Raw genomic sequence first — 23,673 nt, forward strand, 5'->3', positions numbered from 1 at the left:
GTGTCATTTCTAGATCCGTAAATGCCCAGCTGTTTCAGGAATGTAAGCGCATACATTTCCAACTAAGTATAATGTAGAATAAGCACATGTCCATCAAATGTAGCTTGGAGTGCTCCACAAATATGAGTTGCTAACATCAGGTATTTGCAAAATAGATATAATGAGAAAATTGTATAGGTTAGCTGCAACCCTCCAGCTCACAAGAGATTCCAATATGGCCCAAAGTTTCAGTAACCACAACACAGGATTGGGGCCATGATCTGTTTAGCTGATAAAGCCTAGCAAGCGACTGTATTATTATTATTATTATTTATTTCTTACATTTATACCCCGCCCTTTTTTCATGATTGAAACCCAAGGCGGCTTACATATGCCACATTAAAACATTCCTCTTCTCCCAGGCATTTTAAGCATTTTAACATTTTAACATCCTATTACATTCTACTATTTAGTATGCTAGTATATTGGTATTTTTAATGTGTTTAAATTGTTTAATATTGGTTTTAATTGTATTTTGATGTTTTGCTTGTTTGTTGTGAACCGCCCAGAGAGCTTCGGCTATGGGGCGGTATAGAAATTTAATAAATAAATAAATATGGTTCCCACGCGGTCTCCCATCCAGGCACTGACCAGACCTGACCCTGCTTAGCTTCATTAGGGAGCCGGCCTTACGTGCCTTCAGACCATAGCCTGGGACTGTAGAGAAGTACAGAAGCTGGGTGTAATGATGATATCCTCCTTCTGGTTGTCACTCTCCAGCACATGGCAGTCCGATATGCTCTCTATGAACACAGAACATGACAATGCTTTGCATCTGTTATATAGCTCTATTTTCCATGAGTGGAATCTGACTACCTGTCCTGACCATGATTACTCAGCACTAAGTTCCATGATTTCAGTCAGGATTTCTGTGTAACCAAGTTAAGAAAACACTGTAAAGTCCCACTGAAATCAGTACAATTTAAGGGACGCTAATAGCACAATCCTCAGAAGAAAATCCCATTGGATTCAATGGAACTAACTCTCAGGTAAGCGTATATGGGTAATATTCAATGCTTAGTCAGAGGAGACCTATTGGAGTTAATACCAGGGCTGTGGAGTCGGTACGTCAAACCTTCAACTCCGACTCCTCTATTTTTCTACTGTCCGACTCCACCCAAAATTGCTTCACAGCCTTGGAAAGGGCTGTAAATGTCTTTTTAAATTGGAAGCTCTCATAGGAGCATTTTTATCGCTGCCTGAATATGCGCTGATCTTGGCATCACAGCATTTGTCTTCATCTGGGTCCTGTGTCATACACTGACACACAAAATGTTTTCCATCTTGAGTTATGGTGAAACTACAGCTGACTTCATGGGAAACTTCTTTGACATTTTGAATTTATATTTTAAAAAAATTGTCAATCAAAATTTATTTTGAAGCCGGAGTTGGTACATTTCTACCGACTCCGACTCCACCCAAAATTGCTCCCGACTCCGACTCCAACTCCACAGCCCTGGTTAATACAGATGACTAACTTCGGTTCATTAATTTCAGTGGGTCTACTCTGAGTAGGACACAGCTGGATACAACCCTAAGGGATTCTAGCCTGAATTTCCTGAATGAATAAGATGGTCAAGTAGAGGGCTGAATGAGAAACTGAGAATGGAACAAATGTTGAACTGTGAACTGAACAACATGCATATATTTTCTTGGATCACATACATAAGGATGCTTTGTAAAGTTATGACAATTTTCAGCACATACTGTGCAGAACAATTGTGCTGTTACTTTACACTCTATACAACTTTTGTAATATTTCATGTTATATGGCAAAGTTGGTAAAAACTGGATTCATGCAAACCTGAGTGTACTCTTTTATCACAGATTCCTGAGTATCCACTCCATTTATGTAGTCACAATGGATACTGTAAATTAGAAAGATTAGTTCATACAAACACAAAATGAAACAGGATTGGTGGGGAAATCAACTCCATTAAACATCTTCCGCTATGGGTAAAAGAAAAGTTATTAACTGAGAACATGAGAAAAGTCCTGCTGGATCAGGCTAAAAGTATTCTGTTCTGACAGTGTCCAACCAGGTGCCTATGGGAAGCCCACAAGCACTGGATTGGTTTGGAATAGGGAAAGAGGGATGTATAAAACGTGATGCCAAGTGAAAACACTACGATGGGCAAACAAAGATATATGGGATGGTAAGGAGGTGTGATTTGGAAGGAAATATCTAAGGCTGTTCCTTACTGGTGTCCTGGGTGAACAGCAGCCTGGCAGACAGAAATCAACAGAACTTTCCACTGTCATCTCCATGGTCAGAAAATTTTAGTTTTTATTTGTAATTTTCTTATTAAAGGCACAGGATCAAGTTGATGGGAGGCGGCAGAAACAACTCTTAAGAGTACAGAGAATGAACTCCCCAGTAGTCCAAGCAAGGTCAGTAGATAACTGATGCCAAATTGGTAGGAATGATGAGCTGCAAAAAGAGAACTATTTTTTGGTAGGAGAAGAAATTTTGGAAAAAGCATGCAGTGGAGAGATGTACTTCTTGAAACTCTTCTGCATCCCTACTTAAGGTACACAGAATGCCTGTTCTGCAGAAAGGATCTTTTTCACTCCAGTCCAGATTATTTCAGAGGGGTAGCTGTGACCATTTGTGCAGTAAAAACAGCAAAAGAGCCCTGCGGCACTTTAAAGACTACCAGGTTTTTGGTGAGCTATGGGTCCAGAGTTTACACACACACACACAGGCCCATTATATTTAGTATTTATCTCTCAACGGAAGGGAAATCACTTCATGCCTCTGATGCAGTGAGCTCTAGGCTACCAAAGTTTATGCCAAAATAAATCAGAGATCCTTGGAAGCGCCACAAGACCCGATGCTAGGGCTGACCGTTTTGCAGAGCGGACACAGCACCCCTCCCGTGGCAGGAGACCAGGAGCAGTCCAACAAGCGGAGGAAGGGCAGAGCGTGGGCAACTCACCAGCACTAGCCAAAGCAGGGGAACGCAGAGGAAGCCGCTGCTCCCCCGACGGCGCCCAGGGAGTTCCACGCTGCTCTCCATAGCTGTGCCCGCTTCCTCCTCCTCCGTGCCTTGGCCCAAGCAGGGAAATCCTGCCACGGGGGTGAAACGGATCCGGCTTCCTCCCTGGCGATGCCTTAGGCTGCGCTACGAGAGCGAGGAGGAAGCCGGAAGAGCCGCCCGGGCGCAGCAGGTGCGCCGCTGGCCAGGCTCAGACACGTGGAGTGGGCGCTGTTTCCTCGCGCCCCCGCCGCCACGTGGGGCCCGCGAAGCCATAAGAGGAAGGGAAAGTCGGCTCCCCCGCCCATCATGGCAGAAGGCCTTTGCGGTATCTTTCCCTCCTCCCCGATGGCGGAACTTTCAGGGCCAAAGTTGCGATTTCCAGGCAGGTCCCTGAGGTGCGCCGCGAGAGGCAGCCCGGGGCGTGCAAGAGCTGCAAAGCCCCATACTCCTCCGCCTTCGTGAAATGAACATACGAAGACTCGTGCCCACGTAGCAATAGGTTGGGGCTGGCTTGAAAAAGAACTGCCTAAGACACGGTGCCACCCCTGTAACAAATGGATAAGGGTGTTTATCGGCCTCCTGTATTACTGCCGTGAATATGAAATAACGGAGGAAGGGCCGTAGCTCAACGGTAGATAGATCAGCCACCTTGGCTGCCGAAGGTCCCAGGTTCAATTCCCTCCATCTCCAGGTAGGGCTGGGAAAAGCCCCTGTTTAAAATCCTGGAGAGCAACTGCCAGTCAGTGCAGACAATACTGAGCTAGATGTTCTGGCTTGGTATGAGGCAGCTTCCCTATGAATTCTGGAACAGTTTGTCCAGGCCTGGCTTCTGAAGCAAACGGTGTTGGTAAATTGACAGCTCCTTTCTTATTGTTTAAAGCACAACAAACACACACACACGAATGCTTACAGATTGGTCTTAAATACTGATCTTACAATAAGATAGCTGCTACTGCCTTAAAATCAGTATGCATGCCACCATATGAATTCTAGTGGACAGGCACTGATGGTGTAGTTATCAAAGGAAAGCAATGTATTGCCTGGGTTTGTACTTAACACACATGTGTACTAGAGTAAGATGCATCTGTCCACTACTTGGGGATTTAATGTTTTTAGAGATCCAGAGGAAGGGGATGAATCCCAAAGAACTATAACGGAGGGTTACAACTTTTCAGTGCTACAGCACATGCTTTACATACAGAAAGTCCTATCAGTATCTGGCACCTTTAGTTAAAGGATCTCACAATTAGGGTTGCCAGGTTCATGGCCTGAGACTGATCCTGTATCTTTAGGAGAAGAGAAAGTCAGCCAAGTGCAGGTGTTCTTGCAACATTGTAATGGGAAAAACCACAATGTGGAATTCTCCCTTCCCCCTGCACAACTTTTAAAGATACAGAAGACCTCTTGGTTGCCAGGCCCGGCCTCCAAGAGGTCTTCTGTATCTTTAAAAGTTGTGCAGGGGGGAGGGAGAATTCCACCTTGTGGTTTTTCCCATTACAGGGTTGCAAGAACACCTGCACTTGGCTGACTTTCTTTTCTTCTAAAAATACAGGATCAGTCTCAGGGATTGAACCTGGCAACCCTACTCACAATACATTTGCTAGTGAAAGACTCACAAATGATGGGAATATATATTCCCTTGAATATTCCCCAGCTGAAGGAGGGATTAACTTGCTACTGATCAGAAAGAGAGATGCTGTGCTTTTGTCCAATCAGAGATCTGCAACTCTTTAATTAGGGACAAACTCCGGTTTACATAAGTCTTAAGCAAAACAAACTGATCCAGATTCTATGACTATTGTGCTTTGGTGGACCATATTTGTCCTCCAAGAAAGCAAGAGTTAAAGCCCCCCCTCCCAACAATGGGTTTCTGAATTATCTCTCTGCTGCTTTTAGAAAAAAATTAAAAGCAGGAGATCTTGTTCATGCCAAATCTAATTTAGCCCTAAGTGTAAAGAATAATGTGCCATATCTGGTACATTTATTAGGTTTTTCTATGTTTAGTTTGTTTATCAAATTGAAGACAAGTCTGTAACTAAAGAGGAAAAGTTTTTTAAAATCACTATCATGTGAAGGGAAGCAGTAAAGGGAAATGGTTTTTCCCTTGCAAATATTTAATCAATCCTGAGCTGACTTCATAATAGGCTTGATCCAGTTGAGCAGGATAAGCAGGTTCATATTCCACTGCAGGTGCAATCTTCTCATACTCTTGGCCTCATGACCTTCAAGCAGCCCTGCCAACACACACAAAAAATCATGTTTATAACTGTTCAAGTGCATGTAGCATACTAAATGTAGCATAGTAAAATACTAAATTATCCTCCAAACATTTAACACAGTGAAATGTACATTTTTAAAAATAGCATAGGACAGTGGTTTTTCTAAGTATTCTGGCATATCCTGGGAGTCCTCAAAATACTATCAGTTGTGGTCCCTCAGTGAGAAAATGGATAATGGCAGACCAGCTTCACTGAAAGACAGTTTGCTCTTCAGTTTCCCCTTGCAATGTGTGTTGGATACAGTGGCGGCTGGTGATTCCATGTCAATGGGACAGTGGAATCCACTCTGGGTTTTAGTCCAAACTTTCAAGGAGCTATCCAAGGTGCTTAACCTAATGTGGGAATAGGTTTCACCACCTTGGACAGCTTCTTGAAAGTTCAGACTAAAACCCAGAGTGGATTCTACTACCCCACTGACATGGCGCCCCCAGCTGCCACTGGTTGGGTATGTTCAGTTGGTGAAGAAAGGAAGAAGGTAAATCAGGATATACTGTTTTAATTGTTAGACTTCTTAACTGGCTTGCTTTATCATATATTTTAATTATGGTTGTTTTTAATGTGTTGACAGAATGATTTTATTGTATGTTTTAATTATGTAAGGATTTTATTTTATACTTGTAAACTGCTTAAGAGACCATTTTAGCATGCAAGCAGTAGATTAATTAATTAATTAATAGCTCTCTTGGTGTTCCAGATTGTTTAGCAATAGCGTTGATTGTGTATCTTTGAGCCTCAGTGTTCCTCAAATGTAAAATATGAGTATTAATTGGCTGCCTTTGATCAGGTCTTTGTGCAGCTCTCCTAGACAGTTTTAAAGTAAGAATCCCTGATCTGCACTTATTCAGATGTACATTATCCCAATGCATAGCTCATGAGATGTAGTAGGCTTTGACCCCTATGCAATGATCTTGCATCTGGTTCCAGCTGGTGGACATTGGGGTTTTAGTGAAATACAAAGTAGGTCCCTAGAAGTCTGACATCTGCCCACCCCTATTCTACGACACACGTACAGTTGTTCATGTGTGATGATGCTGACATTTATTAGGACTGGCTGATGCCTCACATGAATTAAGTGTGTGCTAGCAGGGCTGGCTCCAAAGGGCAGCCAGATCAGGCCCTGGCCAAGGGCCCCTGAAGGGCCTTAGGGTGTGAGGGTAGTGCTCCCCTTCCGCAATCCTTGGCAGGCTCAACTCCCAATCCTGCCGCAGATTGCAGAGATGGAGCTCCCAGCCCACCCTGCAGACCATGCAGGCCCACAGCGCCTGCCTGCTCCACCTACCCCTCCTCCCTTTCTGCGAATGCCCTGCGCACTGCACAAGCACCTGCCATCAACCAAGATGGCAGCAGAGGCTTCTTTAAGGTGCTGATGCCCCTACTGCCATCTTGATTGATGGCAGGCATGTGCATGCACAGCATAACACACATGCGTGCCATCATCAAAGATGGTGGAGGGGGTATGAGCCCTTAGAGAAGCCTCCTCCACCATCTTGGTTGATGGCAGCAGGTAGGGCACTCATAGAAAGAGAGAAGATGTAGGTGGAGTGGTCCCACATGGTCTGGGGGGGCTGGGAGCAGGACCCCGGGGCAGGCTGGCACCAAAGGGCCCAGTCACGCCTGGCGCCAGCCCTGTGTGCTAGAGGACATGACCCAGTATCTGCTGCAGTCTGCAGATATGCAGGAGTTCCTCATCAGTTGTTGGTATGGCAAGTGTTCTGAGGGTCAAAAGTTTGAACTAGAACAAAATAGAAGAGATTTAAAGTTTATGTTTTTTTTTTAACCATTTACCTCAGGGACATTACCATCAGTTCCTACTTTGTGCTGAAGACAGACTTTATCCTGATAATGCTTGTGCCCCACATGCGGGACTATAGTGGAGCCGAGGTGAAGAAACACACCGGACACCAAGTGGGAAATATAATGGCCATAACTTGATAGAAGCAAATGGTATGGCACAGGGTCCTATTTCTTTGGGGAGGAAAACCCATTTAGCCTGGGGGCTTGGTTCAGCCCAGAGTGCTGTGTCACACTGATAAGTAGCAACAGCGCTTGACAGCTCACATCATTCTAGAAGTAGGCACAAACAGGGCAGGGCATAGCACTGTTGCCCCCCTTGCAATGGGATAGTCTATGCTTACACCCCAGTGCCTCCTTACAGAGCTGTGTGAAGGAATGGGGAGCCCACCCTCAACTCCCTTACATATAAGGATCCTGCCTGATAACTGAAGTGCCCTTTGATAGATATGTCACAGCTGGGACTAAATAAATGAATAAACCACCCCAGCTGGGGCATCAGCATTATAGGATTGCTAAGAGGATGGCAGAAATCCAGAGAGCAAATTTCAGACCGCGTGGTATTCCTTTCTAGTCCCATCAGCTGGTAACTAACACTGCCCTAACATCCTGTCCTAGATCGCGTCTCCTTATGTTACACCATGTTGTAGTAAAAGATGTTATTGGTCATCGTAAGCCATTCTGGGAGGCTTCTTTTCTGGCGGAAGTAAATAAATAAATTAGTCTCTGATCTGCAGAATATAGGCGTAAGTGTGGAGAGCATCTCATCCATATTCTAAACATAGTAATGTCTCATGGCCTGCACTTATTTAAACAGAACGTTTATTTAAGGCTGCAATCCTAAACACAGTTTTGTGGAACTAAATCACCCTTGGCTTAGGACTGGTCTGTAATTTAAAATTTAAACCTGTAGTAAAATTTGATTCACAAGAAGTCAAAAGTAATTGCACATTTTATTTAGGTAGCAAAAAGACCAATGCAACCTTAAATGGAAGTTCCATTGAATGGAAACTGCCTCCCTCTCCTTGAGCAAGGCACTCATCAGCTGATGGGCTGGTGGGAGTGCCAATTTAAGCTCCCCATTGTTCCTTTTAGGTGTGGGGCAGGTAAGGTGGGGCTTCCCAAAAATACCCTTGTGGGCCAAATGGGGAGTTTGGCTCATGGGCACAAGATTCCCCACCCCTGGTTTAAATACACTAAAATCCTGAGAGTTCAGTCTTGTGAACTCCAGAGGGACTATTATATCTGTAACAGTGTTGCCAACATTTGAAATCAAGAATTTTGCTACTCTGGACTGTGTACCGTTGAGCATGTACAAAGTACCCTTCCTGTATGCTGGGAATCACATTCTGCCTTTTTAAAACAGAATCTTGCAAGAGTGAATGTAGTAGGGAAATGTTGTGTATAATTTCTGCAATGCCACCCTTAAAAGGTGCAGGTTTCTGTCACACAAGAACAAGAGTTAAAGATTATCACGTTTATTATGCTACAGATTTTCATAGACGACAGTCCACTTAACCAGGCATATGGTGATGAAATATACCATATATACATTGGTATTAAGGTGCCACAAAATTCTTATTCTTGTTCCATAGACTAACATGGCTGCTCCTCTGGTCATTATCAAAATTAACCTCTGGAAATGCATCAAAAGGAGAACTTCCAAACGATGCAGGTTCTCCTACAATTAAAATTGTCACGGAGTTGTTGGACAAATGCAGAAGATGTGTAGGGAGCGGAACGATCCCGTGGGCTGCGCTGCAGTCTGCATTTCGTTTTACTTTTTTTCTCCGGCCGTAATGCTTGGATTGTTTCCAGCCGCAGCCACAAGGTGGCAGGCACAGGCGGCTATCCAGGAAAAAACGACGTTGTGGCGCCTGATGCTGTTGCTTTCTTTCGAGTAGGAGGGGCTCTACGTGACCCACAGTCCATCGGCTCCAACCCCTTGCCCCGGAAGCGGAAAGAGAGCTCCCTTAACGATTGTTGCAGCGCCTAAAACGGAGGGGGAGAGTTTGGCTTATAGCATCTCTTCATGGCTAGCGTGTCCCGCGCCTTCCTAATCTTTGGTGGGTTTGCCGCCCTAGTGGGGGCGACGTTGTATCCCATCTACTTCTGGCCCCTGGAGCACGTCGAGGAGTACAGTAAGTTCGTGAGGGGCGTATTTGCGCTTGCATGCACAAGCATTGGATTTTAGGGCGGAAAAACGAACACAAACTTATTTGGGGCCGTTTTACTTTCCCCAAGCCAAGTTCCACACGAGGTAGTAAGAACTCCCCAAACAAATCCATGTGTGGTGGTATGTCGGATACATCAATCTCCTAGGGACATTTTTTTAAAATTGCCATGCTTTCCATTGGTTGAGACAAAAAAGCACCCTACTGGCAAAAGTCATTGGGTTGTATCTGAGTAAATCATACTCAGAGTCTATCCTCTGAAATAAGTAGACCTAAGTCAGTCATGTCCATTTCAATAAGTCTTTGAACATGACTTATTTGGATGGAATAATTTACATTTCAAGTGTCTTTTTGGTCTTTGCAAAGAAAACTGAACTTAAATAGCTTCTCTATTTTTGTTGGAGTGTTTTTATTGCAACACATTGGCTAGCAATCAGTTGGATGGGACGGGGATATTTTATGACCCAGGTGCTCTTTAGTTATAGGTAGGGGGGAACCTGTAAATAGTAACTTGGGTAACATAAACAAGAACCTAGAACTATGCTATAGATCTACTTCTGTGTAAATTCTGTAATGAAAAGTCAATTCCCTAGGTAGTATTTTGAACCACGCTTCTTAGGGTTAAACTATTATTTGTGTGCCTTCATCTCGGATGTAATACCACAGAGAGCAGTGTCTTGTCAACTCAGATGCAATGTTTTTCTTTTGAGCCTGCCTTTAGTCATCAAGTGCAGAGATTAAAAAGAAGTGATCCACTGTGCCAGTGTAAACCAGGCCTTGATAATTATGTGGATCATTTGCATACCTCCTCTTGACTGTGGAGGCAGAGCATAGCCATCACAGCTAGTAGCCATTGATAACCATCTCCTCCAGGAATTTGTTTAATCCTCTTTTAAAGCCATCCAAGTTGGTGGCCATCACTGCCTTTTGTGGGAGTGAATTCCATAGTTTTACTATGCCCTATGTGAAGAAGTTCATTCCCATATGAAATTCATCACTTTAACGTTGTAGTCATTAAAGAATGAATGTGTACGTGTGTGTCAGCCCAGAACAGGCACAATCTCTATGTATGAAAAGTCATGTCTATTGTCATACAAGGAAAATCATGCAGGTGTTTGTTTTGCTATGATTATTTCCTTTCTAATGTGTAAATAACAAGTGCAATGCTTGTGCATTCTTCATGTACGATGGTGGGAGTGAGCCTTGAATTAATGATTGGAGGTGCGAGTACAATTTCAATCCATGTTGTTATTCTTTCTGAAGGGGTGGGACACCCCTCCTGCTAGCTGGCATGCAGACACACGTCACACAGTATTTCTTTTGGATGATGTTCTACTAGGTTTCTGTAACTGTGGACCATTTTTGTTTTAAGGAACTGATTCCCATGGATGAAATACACATCAGTAGCAACTTTTATGACAGATACCCATATTAATCATTCCATTTTCTATAAAAATGTATGTGAGTGGAGGGAAGGATTGAAATTCACTGATAGCACTACACACTTGGTTTGTGCATAGTCTCCTATACAGCCAATTGTATATCTATGATGATTGAAAAATGTAGTTTATTTTATTTATTTATTCCATTTGTATACCGCCCCAGAGCTGAAGCTCTCTGGGCAGTTTACAACAATTAAAAACATTAAAAACAAATATACAGATTTAAAAATACATTTTTAAAAAGCAATTTAAAAACACATGCTAAAATGCCTGGGAGAAGAGGAAAGTCTTGACCTGGCACCGAAAAGATAACAGCACCTCATCAGGGAGATCATTCCATATTTTGGGGGCCACCACTGAGAAGGCCCTCTCCCTTGTTGCCAGCCTCACAGCTTCCCTCGCAGTAGGCACCCGGAGGAGGACCTTGGATGTTGAGCGTAGTGTACAGGTGGGTTCGTGTTGGGAGAGGCGTTCCATTAGGTATTGTGGTCCTAAGCCGTGTAAGGCTTTATAGGTTAAAACCAGCACCTTGAATCAAGCTCGGAAACAGAGGTAATCGTACAGGGCGACCAAGGCTGTTTCCGTGCCAAAACCAGGCCTGAAACCCAACTGAAATGGATCCAGATAATCGGTCTCATCCAAGAGCATCTGGCGCTGGCCTGCCACCACTCGTTCAAGGACCTTGCCCAGGAATGGAACATTTGCTACCGGCCTATAGTGATTTAGATGTCCTGGGTCCAGGGAGGGTCTCTTCAGGAGTGGTCCCACTACCGCCTCTTTCAGGCAGCCAGGGACCACCCCCTCTCGCAGAGAGGCATTAATCACTTCCCTGGCCCAGTTGGCTGTTCCATCCCTGCTAGCTTTTATTAGCCAAGAAGGGCAAGGATCCAGCACAGAAGTGGTTGCATGAAGCTGTCCAAGCACTGTGTCAACATCCTCAAGCTGTACCAACTGAAACGCATCCAAGAAATCGGGACAAGGCTGTGTTCTGGATACTCCGCTTGATTCACCTGCTACAACACTGGAGTCTAAGTCCTGACGGATGCTAAAGATTTTATCCTGGAAGTGCCTAGCAAATTCATTACAGCGGGCCTCAGATAGTTCTATCATGTCCTTGGGGCCAGAGTGTAATAGGCCCCGGACAATTCTGAAGAGCTCCTCTGGGTGGCAGATTGATGATTTGATAGTGGGAGTAAAATACTGTTTTTTTGCTGCCCTCACTGCCCCTAATTACAGCTTACCATAGGCATGAGAGGGCGCCCAGGAGCAATCATGTCAACTGCCCGGGTCATTTCTGTATTCCACGGTTCATCCAGGGTTTCGACAGGAGCACCAGCCCTATCAGCCAGAAGACTCTTCAGAGCCCTTTGGAAAGCATCCAGATCCATTAGTCTCTGGGGGTGGACCAACTTAATAGGTCCCCCACCCTTGCAGAGGGGAAAAGCCGCTGTAAGTCTAAACTTCAGCAAGCAATGATCTGTCCATGAGAGAGGAACTGATGTAAGGCCCCCCCTCATTCAGATCAGCATCTCCATGTCCAGTTGCAGAAACCAAGTCTAGAGTATGCCCTGCTACATGTGTTGGGCCAATGGTATATTGGGACAGTTCTAGAAGTGATGATTATATATATATATATATATATATATATATATATATATATATATATATATATATATATATATATATATATATTATTTAATTACATTTCTAGACCGCCCTATAGCAGAAAGCTCTCAGGGCGGTGTACAACTATATACACAGTGCTTTCTATTATAACACCAGTAGAGGGAGCAATGACTCTTAGTCTGTTTCCAGAGGCTTCGGTATACTAACTTCGTAAAATGTGTGATACGCAATACAGTCTTCACTCTCCCCCACTCCCTAATTTGAGGAAAAATCCCAAAGAAAAAAAAAATGAATTAGAAAGAGGGTGAGAGAGAATGGCAAGTAATACAAAGGCATGAGCTTTTTTCTCAGACCCAATCACTGAAAGAGTTGAAAATGGATTCAGATAAAAAGCTTGGGTTTTTATTATGGTGGTGCCTACTGTTTGGAACTCCCTCCAATTACATTGAGAGCCAGTGTGGTGTAGTGGTTAAGGTGTTGGACTGTGACCTGGGAGACCAGGGTTCGAATCCCCACACAGCCATGAAGCTCATTGGGTGACCTTGGGCCAGTCACTGCCTCTCAGCCTCAGAGGGAGGCAATGGTAAACCCCCTCTGAATACTGCTTACCATGAAAACTATTCATAGGGTCGCCATAAGTTGGGATCGACTTGAAGGCAGTCCATTTCCATTTACCATCACATATCAGACAGGTGCTGTCTCTATTATCTTTTCCTTATCTTTTCCAATAAGCCCTTTAAATGGAGATTTTTATCCTGTCGCTGTCTGTATGGACCTGAAATTGGTTTTGTATATGTTTTTAGTCTTCATTTGCTTTGGGATGTTTTATGGGAAGCAATTAATAAATAATGCATTTTTATTTAAAAAATTCTGCCCCTGTCTGCCTGAAGCCAATTCTTGGCCACTAAGGAAATAATTGTTTAGTTTTACTTTAAGGTTTGTTCCACGCCTTTCCTTCTTGCTGTGTGCTCAAGGTGGTTTTTCAAACTAAAAGGCAAACTATCACAATTTAAAAAGAATATAACAACTTCTCTTAAAAAAACAAATTAAGCTGCAGAAAAATCATACACTGAACAATTTCTGGAGAGAGCAAAACTGAAAGCATCACAAAAAGAAATATTCAGAATACAGTGCAAAATTAACAAATTGTTGTTGAACGTGGCCAGAGCAACACTAGTACACAGTTCAGGCTCTTTGGAAGGCCCATTTTTCCATCTTACTTGTTACTTGATTTAAAAATTTTTTCCAGCGTTTTCATTCACTATGCTGGGAATGTTTCCTGCCCACCTTAGTAAAAATCCAGTATTTGTTAGTACTTACAGTGATTCTCACACTGTGTGCGGCAAGAAATAAACTTTAAATAATAAAAGATTAATGTGCATCCAAAATACCTATCTATAAAGGAGGCTGCAGTCCTGAATGACTTACTGCTCTGCCCTTATCTATTTCCAATCAGCTTCCACTTGTTTCAAGGGAGAAGGCTGTGCAAGCCCTGGACCAATGTCTGGACTCGGTGGTGGGCTGGATGAGGGCCAATAAACTGAATCTGAATCCTAGCAAGACGGAGGTGCTGTGGGTTGGTGGTTCCTGAGTTTGGATAATTGGTCAGTTCCCTGCTTTGGATGGGGTCATACTCCCTCTGAAAGAGCAGGTCCGTAGTCTGGGGGTGCTCGTGGATCCATCTTTGTTGCTAGAGGCCCAGGTGACCTCAGTGACTGGGGGTGCCTTTTTCCAGCTTCAGCTGGTAAGACAGCTGTGGCCATTTCTGGACTGGGATAGCCTGATCACTGTTGTCCATGCACTGGTAACCTCCAGCCTGGATTACTGTAATGTGCTCTGTGTGGGGCTGCCCTTGAGGTTGGTCCAGAAGCTGCAGCTGGTGCAAAATGCGGTGGCAAGACTGCTCACCAGGGCAGGGTATCGCCAACATGTCACCCTGCTGCTGAAAGAATTGCACTGGCTGCCTATTTGGTACCAGGCAAAGTTCAAGGTTCTGGTTTTGGTGTACAAAGCCCTATACAGCTTGGGACCAGAATACCTGAAAGATCATCTTATCCCTTATATACCCAGTCTATCACTGCGCTCTGCAGGTGAGGGCCTCTTGCAGATACCATCTTATCAGGAGGTCCGTTCTGTACAACCTAGGAAACGGACCTTTACTGTGGCGGCACCTACCCTGTGCAACTTCCTACCCTTAAATATTAGACTCTTATTTTTTCAGCGCCTATTGAAGACCTTCCTCTTTCAACAAGCCTTTTAAGTTGAGATCTTATCCCAGTCTGTTTCTGTGTTGGAATTGCTTTTTAATATGTTTTTAACCCTTTTTAAAAAAGAACACACATTTTTAACCTTTTTTTAAGATGTCTTCAAAGCTTTTTAAAAAATGTTTTTAAAGCTTTTTTAAAAAAAATGTTTAAAGATTTTTTGTTTTAATGTATTTTAAGTCTGTTTTTATGATGTTTTAAAGTGTTTTTAGTGCTTTTGTTTGCTGCCCTGGGCTCCTGCTGGGAGGATGGGCGGGATATAAATCAAATAGTAAATAAATAAATAATTTTTTTATTTATTTATTGCACTTTTTGACCGCCCTATAGCGACAAGCTCTCAGGGCGGTGTACAACAAAATAAAAACATATTAAAATACAGGTGGGTGTGGGTACAATACACTATAGAAAACATATTTAAAAACCAAATTAAGACAAAAAAATAACATTAAAATAAATTAACTTTAAAATTTAGGATTTAAAATTTAAAATGCCTGGGCAAAGAGGTAGGTCTTTACCCGGCACTGAAAAGATAGCAGAGAAGGCGCCAGGCGTATCTCGTCAGGTAGGGCGTTCCATAATTCGGGGGCCACCACTGAGAAGGACCTAGCTCTAGTTGTTGCTCTCCGGGCCTCCCTATGCGTTGGAACCCGGAGAGGGCCTTCGACGTTGAGCGCAGCGACCGGGTAGGTACATAGCGGGAGAGGCGTTCTGCCAGGTATTGCGGTCCGATGCCGTTAAGGGCTTTATAGGTAAGAACCAACACTTTGAATCTGGCCCGGAAACATATTAGTAGCCAGTGCAGCTGGGCCAGGACAGGTGTTATATGGTCAGATTTTTTAGTCCAAGTAAGAACTCTGGCCGCAGCATTCTGCACCAGCTGAAGTTTCCGAACCGTCTTCAAAGGTAACCCTACGTAGAGTGCATTACAGTAGTCCAATCTTGAGGTTACCAGAGCATGGATAACTGTGGCGAGGTTCTCCCTGTCCAGATAGGGTCGTAGTTGGGCTACCAGCCGAAGCTGGTAGAACGCATTCCGTGCCACCGAGGCTACTTGAGCCTCCAGTGACAGGAGCGGATCTAATAAGACCCCCAAACTACGGACCTGCTCCTTTAGGGGGAGTGTAACCCCATCTAGGGCAGGTCGGACATCAACCATCTGGGCAGAGAGCCCCCCCACCAACAGCATCTCAGTCTTGTCAGGATTGAGTCTCAGTTGTTATTCTGGTTATTCTGCTGTTTCTGCATCATGTGTGATTGGATCATTCAGTCATTCTAAACACAGCACTATTACATGCCTTCAGAGGAAGCACATCCAGAACAGGGTCCTCAAATTTGAGAGGGTCCTACACAAGTAGAAGACCCTCCGTGGCGCAGAGTGGTAAGTGGCGGTAATGCAGCCGAAGCTCTGCTCATGGCCGGAGTTCGATTCCAACGGAAGGAGGAAGTCGAATCTCCAGTAAAAGGGGTTGAGGTCCACTCAGCCTTCCATTCATCTGTGGTCGGTAAAATGAGTACCTGGCATACGCTGGGGGGTAAAGAAAGACCGGGGAAGGAACTGGCAATCCCACCCCATATATATGGTCTGCCTAGTAAACGTCGCAAGAAGTCACCCTAAGAGTCGGAAACGACTCACACTATAAGTGCGGGGACACCTTTACCTTTTTACACAAGTAGAGCAGGCTCCACACTGCAGATAGTCACCCTTCAATTTGTGCAGGATGATGGGACAGGGGACAGTGTGTGAGTATGTGTGTCTCCCCTTCCTCCTGTATACAACAGTAATTGCAAGGGGAGATGCATGTCTGAAGAAGGTTACAGAAACATGGGAATCAGCTCCTTTGAGGGTAAAATAATTCTCACCCTTTCACATTCTGAAATTAGAGTAAAATGATCTATTGTAACATTTGTGTTTACCAGAAAAGCAGCAAGCAATAAATCGAGCTGGTGTTATACAAGAAGACATTCAGCCCACAGGTATGTCTCTAAATGCTAAGCTGAGATATGTTTGTGTGAATTACGTATGGGTTAATATTCCAGTACCAAATAACCTGGGGTTTGTATGAGTTCATTTGGACTTAATCCAAATGGCCTGTAGTACCTTTCTAAAATGATTACTTAGCCAAATACAAATTGAATTTGTTTTGTACAAAAAGAAATGTACATAAATATGAACGTCTCAAGGCAAAGTGTGCAAGATGTGGGTCAAGGAGCTGTATGTATTTTTTGCTGTTCCACCTTTCAAAAACAAGCAAACAGCAATTGTACAGAGATTGCACTGTTGTAAGTATTTTAATGGGAAGCACAAAAATACCCTTCATAGAAAGCACAGAACATGTATATTCTCTACTAAGGTATTTATATTCAAGTACAAGAGATTTTGTGAGACCTGGCCCTTGCTTTGGTCCCTGAAGAACTGTGATGAAACTGTTTCTTTCTTTCTTTCTTTCTTTCTTTCTTTCTTTCTTTCTTTCTTTCTTTCTTTCTTTCTTTGATTGATTGATTGATTGATTGATTGATTGATTGATTGATTGATTGATTGATTGATTGATATCCAGCCCTTACTCCTCCTCTTGCCTTCATATAGTTCTGGTAAAATAGTCAGGTGCATGCAAAATGTTAATATCACTTTGAATTAATAACATTTATTTATTTATTACATTTATATCCTGCCCTGCCTCCCAGGGTGGCAAACAAAAACAGTAAAAACACTCTAAAACATCATAAAAACAGACTTTTTAATATATTAAAACATCTTTTTTAAAAAAAACTTAAAAACATCTTAAAAAGCAGTTCCAACACAGACACATCTACACTTAAAGGCTTGTTGAAAGAGGAAGGTCTTCAGTAGGTGTCAAAAAGATAACAGAGAGCACCTGTCTAATATTTAAAGGGAGGGAATTCAAGCTGCTGCTGTGGCAGCTCCTTAAGAAGGTCCCTCTAGAGCTGGATGATTGCAACAACTGTCACCTAGTCACAAATATCCCTTTCTTGAGCAAGGTGATCAAACTAGTGGTGGCTGTTGAGATTATTCAGATGAGACAATTTGAGACCCATTTCAGTCTGGCTTCAGCCCCGGTTTTGGTGCAGAAACAGCTTTGATTGCCCTGATGGATGACTTCTGTTACGAGAGACACAAGGGGAGTGTAACACTGTTGGTTTTTCTCTCAGTGGCTTCTGATAACGTCCATATACTGTCCTATGCATGTGGGACCAGCAGGATTGCAGCCCAGGTTTCATAATCTCTGCAGACAAAGTGCTGGTCCAGTTTTTCAAAAGATTTGATATCTTCATGTACTCAATTGTATAACTTCATTGAGAGAAGCTAGGTTGTAGAAAATACACACACTTACTGATAAATGAAAGGACTTATGTGTCATTTGGAGCATTCTGACAACCTTCTAAAATGTTTTTCCCATCTGTTTTATCCAAAGGATTAAAAGTGTGGTCTGATCCATTTGGAAGAAAGTGAAGACTTCTCTGCTTGTGATTTCAAGAAAGAATGTATTTTCCTTTGTTCCATCAGTGATTCTCCAGGTTAACTAAGATAATGCAGAAAAAGGACTCTGCATGTTAGTTTGTTTATCAGTATCAGTTTACAGAACAGTAGAGGCTGCTGGCTGTCAAGGGTTAAAGCCTGCTTTCCCCCCAGTGACCTAGTAGTAAAAACAAAACTGCACTGTATGTTTTCTAATTAAGCAAATAGAATAATTGTGTTTTTCTTCATTGAAAGAATGGAAGAGAATTGATTTGGTGAATATCGATTGGACATGACCAGTGTAGATGATGCAACTGTTTTTCTATAAATGTGTATTGAATAATAAAGTCTTAAAAACAGTTAACCAGGACTAAGAATTTGGAAAATGGTACCATTGTATATCTATACATTGTATCTTAATTCAAATAGAATGTAGAGCCCTGCTATTTATCTCTTTTATTAATGAGGGCAGAATGGATCATACAAATATGAATCTGCTTCTGATGCAAAGATGGCTTACTTGAATGTAAGTCCTATTGAAATTATTGAGAGTGTTCTTCCACCAATAACTTTCAAGTAAATATATTGTAGTGCCTAACTTTAACAGAGAGGAGAGTTTTTTCCCAGTGAAAAGGCAAACCATTATTTGCTTTGTTTCCATGTATGTGGGTGTTTTGAATTATGTACATCAATTATATTTTATGTAGAAATAAACTGCAGTATCTGAAGTTTTGTTTTTGTGGATTTAATTTTTGTTAAGAGAGCAACTCTTATTTGAGAAAACTTCTTAATGGGCAAAACTGTTCAAAAATAATTATTTGAATGCATTTGAATTTCTAGTATAATAAGCTTTCTAGTACTCTAAGTGTACTAAGCTTTTGAATGACATTACAGAGCTTTTTGTCTTTTCTTGGAACTTCTTGCAGTATTTTTTTATAGATAAATCATAAATAAAACTTGGCAGTGCTTTTGTTGTTGTTGTTCCACAGCCTGGATTCAATTTAAAGCAGACGAAATGGCCAACTGTTGTATTCTCAAAGGTCACTCTAATGTCCAGACAGTGGTCCATATGCTGTAAGGATATTTTGCTCCACTAGCTGACATCCGTGAGAGCCAGTGTGGTGTAGTGGTTAAGGTGTTGGACTACGACCTGGGAGACCAGGGTTCAAATCCCCACATAGCCATGAAGCTCACTGGGTGACCTTGGACCAGTTGCTGCCTCTCAGCCTCATGAAAACCCTATTCATAGGGTCGCCATAAGTCGGAATCTACTTGAAGGCAGTACATTTACATTTAGCTGACATCTAAATGTCAGCTGGCAGCTTGTAATAATACAGGTTTTGCTTCCATAGACTATATGTGCTTTAAAATATGGAAACAATTACATACAGCATTCAAATGAAATGCAATATTAAAATGTGAAAACCAGTTATTTGTTGTTGTTTGAAAGCATTTATTTCCCCAAACCTTGACTTAATATTTAGTATGGTTACCCGTAGCTAGCCAGAATTGCTTAGGAGGCTAAGTATGACCTGTATATTGCTAGTTGACCATTCGTGGTCTAAGTACTAATTTCATGAATTAATTAATCAGCAACATAGGAAGCTGCCGTATACAAAGCCAGACCATTGGTCTATAGTCTGTCTCAGCCCTGCCTGGACATTAAGACCTTTTACATGCAAAGCAGGTGCTATACTACTGAGTTATGTCACTTCCCCAAATTCCTGCATTTAAGAATATATTTCATTTCAAGCAAAATCAAAACCCAGTAATAAAAACACAAAGACAGTATTGAACCATAATAACTTGTCAGAATACTTCTCAGAGTTCAGTTGGTGTCAGGTAGCCAGGGGATGAGAGATACTACAAGTGGAGCAGGCCCCAATGTCATCTTTCTTGCTTTCCAATTTACATTATCCCGTTAGTGCTCTTCAAACGTTGCGCTGCCTGTGCATGGACTGAGTTGAAAATACTCAGCTCTTCAATTGTATGTCTGTATTCCTGGATGTGAAGCTTTCTTCAGCTAATTACCAGTGTCTTTCAGTGACTTTGATAAGTTCTCACTTGAAAAAAACAAACTAATAAAGGATACAAATTGCCAACAAGTACTACCTGTACCTAAAGATTTCCTTAAAACTTTCCTTAAACGTCGTATCATTTGTGTGAAAAAATTTTTATTTGTTTGTTTGTTTTATTATTAGATTTATATCCCGCCCTTCCTCCCAATAGGATATAGGGTGAGGGAAGGATGAAACAACTTATAAAAAGTTAAGCAGACACACATTGAATGGAACATAAAAGCAAATATCATTGTAACTACCTTTGTCATCCCCTTTGAGCTTAACAGAAGAAAATGCAGAGGTGTCAAAGTTAAAAGCTGGTGAAAAATGTTCTCTTTTGATCATAATAGTTCTAACTGGATACTATATATACACATATATAGCTTTACCATTTTGTAGCCACTCTTATTTGTAGGTGATTTAGAAGGAAGATCTCTTCAACTGTAGAATCACTACTTGCCAGATTTCTCAGGCATGTTCATTACTGTAGCAGAGAATTTTTTTATGTGAGTGAGTCATCCACAATATGGTATTTCTCCTACACTGCTATGTGACAAGGACACAGTGGTGTGCTTTTGTAACCTTCCACAAATAAATTTCCGGAAAAAAGTGCTTTCATGGAGAGCCATGAGCCCAGACCTTTGCATGAGAATGTATGTAGCGATTGTGGGTGTTCAGTTGCTGAGTCTGATACACAGTAGTACATCTGAGGAATAAGATAAACAGGTTTGGCCTAGATGTGTTCAGTTTGACAGACTTAAAACTGAAAATAAACCACTTACGTAGCTTGTATTTGTTTTTTATCCCAGAACCACTTGTGAGGTTTATTGCATTGCACTCCAGCAATGATTAACTGCCATTTTTCCAAGAACTGTGTACAGTCAGTCTGACATCAATTATGCTGCTGCCCAGGCAGACATAAACCAAAAGCAGCTGTATTTGGCCTCTGCTGTGCGACAGCAGAGTGCAATAACATGTTTTGCTAAAGCAAGGTCACACATTATTGAGAAATTTGTATTTCTAAGCTTTTTAGGAATACAGCAGACTGTGGTGCCGAATACACATTGGGCTGAGTTAGGAAGAAATGGTGTTGTACCATGACAGTAATTGATAGAAGATTTAATCTCCAAACTCAGACATTTAGTTAGCTGGCTTGGTCTGGTAAGCCCTCCTTTGTCTTGCTGTAACTGAAAAGAGTGTTAAAAGTTTCCCTGCTTTTGACATGGGTGAATAATATTTATGACCCAGTATAGCCCAGCATACTTTCCTGTGTTCAAGAAGATGCTTGCATATACATTAAAGTTCAAATATCTCTGAAATAAAATGAATTCAAGCTCAGGGGCCACTTCCTACGTTGCATCCAAGACATCACCAAATGATCAATATAGGAATCAAATTGATTATATAACTGGTAGCAACAGATGGAGAAGTTCCATACTTTCTGTGAAAACAAGACCAGGAGCAGACTGCGGTACAGATCATGAACTGGTCGTATTGAAAATCAGAGTAAAGCTAAAGAAGAAGAACAAAGCAATCATAATGCCAAATTACAATTTAAATAACATCCCAGAAGCATATAAAGATCAAATAAGGAACAGGTTTGAGGCTTTAAACTTAGTTCAGAGACAACCAGAAGAACTATGAATTGAAGTCAGAGACATTATCAGGAAAGAATGCAAAAATACCTCTAGTTAAAAAGAGAGAAAGACTTCAATGGATGACTGATGAAACTTAAAATGGTTAAAGAGAAGGAAAGCAAAAACAAAAGGAGATAAAAACACGGTTAGAACTCTAAATGCAATAATACAGTATGTTGGGACAAAGAGAAGTATTACAATAGTTATTGTATAGAAATAAAAGAAGACAACAAAAAAGGTAGAACAAAAGCCCTATTCCAAAAGATTAGGGAAATTAAAGGGAAATTTAAGCCAAGAGCAGGGATATTGAATAATCAACGGGAACAGACACTGACTGAGATAAAATAAAAGGAAGATGGAAGCAATACTCTGAAAAAATCTATAAAAGAGATGCAAGGATGACATTCATTCATGGAGGAACCATATGATGAAGAACCAGAAATTTTAGAAGGTGGAAGCTGCTCTTAAAATACTTTGGAAAAACAAATCACTAGGAACAGATGGCATACCAGTAAAGTTGCTACAAGTTACTGAGACTGAATCTGTCCAAATTTTAACAAAACATTTGTCAATAAATATGGAAAATAAAACAATGGCCTACAGACTAGAAGCGGTCAATGTACATCCCAATTCCAAAGAAAGGGGAACCCAGGGAATGCAGTAATTATTGAACTATTGCCTTAATATTCCATGCAAGTAAACTGATGCTCAAGATTCTACAACAAAGGCTCTTACCATATATGAAACAATAAATGCCAGACGTCCAAGCTGGATTTAGAAAGGGAAGAGGTATCAGAGATCATACTGAAAGCGTCCGTTGGATAATGGAATGGAGCAAGGAATTTCAGAAGAAAATCTCCCTGTGCTTTATAGGTTACAGCAAAGCCTTTGACTGTGTAGATCATGGAAAAACTATGGAATGCTTTAAACAAAAGGGGTGCCACAGCATCTGATTGTTCTCATGTGCAACCTATACTCTGGTCAAGAGGCTACTGTAAAGACAGAATATGGAGAAACCGATTGGTTCCCCATGAGAAAGGGTGTGAGTCAATGGTGTATTTTATCACCCTGTTTGTTTAATCTATATGCAGAACATATACAGAAAGCAGGATTGGATCAGGATGAAGAAGATGTGAAAATTGGAGCGAGAAATATCAATTTAAGATACGCAGACAATACCAAACTACTAGCAGAAACCAGTGATAATTTGTAACGAATTCTGATGAAAGTTAAAGAGGAAAGCACAAAAGCAGGACTACAGCTAAATGTCAAGAAGACTAAAGTAATGACAACAGAAGATTTATGTAACTTTACAGTTGATAACGAGGACATTGAACTTGTCAAAGATTATCAATACCTTGGCACAGTCATTAACCAAAATGGAGACAAGAAATCAGAAGATGACTGGGGAGGGTAGCTATGAGAGAACTAGAAAAGGTCCTCAAATGCAAAGATGTATCACTCAACACTAAAGTCAGGATCATTCAGACCATGGTATTCCCGATCTCTATGTATGGATGTGAAAGTTGGACAGTGAAAAAAGCAGATAGGAGAAAAATCCACTCATTTGAAATGTGGTGTTGGAGGAGAGCTTTGCGGATATTATGGACCGCAAAAAAGACAAATAATTGGGTGTTAGAACAAATTAAACCATAACTATCACTAGAAGCTAAAATGATGAAACTGAGGTTATTGTACTTTGGACACAATGATACCCTAGAAAAGACCATAATGCTGGGAAAAACAGAAGGGAGTAGAAAAAGAGGAAGGCCAAACAAGAGATGGATTGATTCCATAAAGGAAGCCAAGACTTGAACTTACAAGATCTGAACAGGGTGGATTATAACAGATGCTCTTGGAGGTCGCTTATTCATAGGGTCGCCATAAGTTGTAATCGACTTGAAG

General features: G+C 41.7%; 2 protein-coding genes across 2 annotated transcripts in view; one reads left to right on the forward strand and one right to left on the reverse strand.

The window, feature by feature from the left end:
- SEL1L3 (SEL1L family member 3) overlaps positions 1–3,297 on the reverse strand; it is a 58,108-nt gene extending 54,811 nt beyond the window's left edge. Inside the window, exon 1 of the mRNA XM_061584329.1 lies at positions 2,979–3,297. Within this exon, the coding sequence (XP_061440313.1) occupies positions 2,979–3,059 (81 nt within the window). The 5' untranslated portion in view covers positions 3,060–3,297. The remainder of the gene's footprint in view (positions 1–2,978) is intronic.
- A 5,676-nt stretch (positions 3,298–8,973) lies between these two features.
- Positions 8,974–18,799, forward strand: SMIM20 (small integral membrane protein 20). Its single transcript, XM_061584414.1, has 3 exons — positions 8,974–9,231; positions 16,514–16,570; positions 18,028–18,799. The coding sequence occupies exons 1-3, from the start codon at positions 9,123–9,125 to the stop codon at positions 18,063–18,065; spliced, it is 204 nt and encodes a 67-aa protein (XP_061440398.1). The 5' UTR covers positions 8,974–9,122; the 3' UTR covers positions 18,066–18,799.
- Positions 18,800–23,673: the final 4,874 nt, after the last annotated feature.

Source organism: Rhineura floridana, chromosome 9 (assembly GCF_030035675.1).
Source record: "Rhineura floridana isolate rRhiFlo1 chromosome 9, rRhiFlo1.hap2, whole genome shotgun sequence".
NCBI lineage: Eukaryota > Metazoa > Chordata > Lepidosauria > Squamata > Rhineuridae > Rhineura > Rhineura floridana.

Bases quoted from the DNA above. Each gene is read 5' to 3' on its own strand.
- SMIM20 (XM_061584414.1), top strand. From the start codon at position 9,123: ATGGCTAGCGTGTCCCGCGCCTTCCTAATCTTTGGTGGGTTTGCCGCC. The intron at 9,232-16,513 runs GTAAGTTCGTGA...TGTGTTTACCAG, and splicing joins GGAGCACGTCGAGGAGTACA to AAAAGCAGCAAGCAATAAAT. The intron at 16,571-18,027 runs GTATGTCTCTAA...TTTTATCCAAAG, and splicing joins AGAAGACATTCAGCCCACAG to GATTAAAAGTGTGGTCTGAT.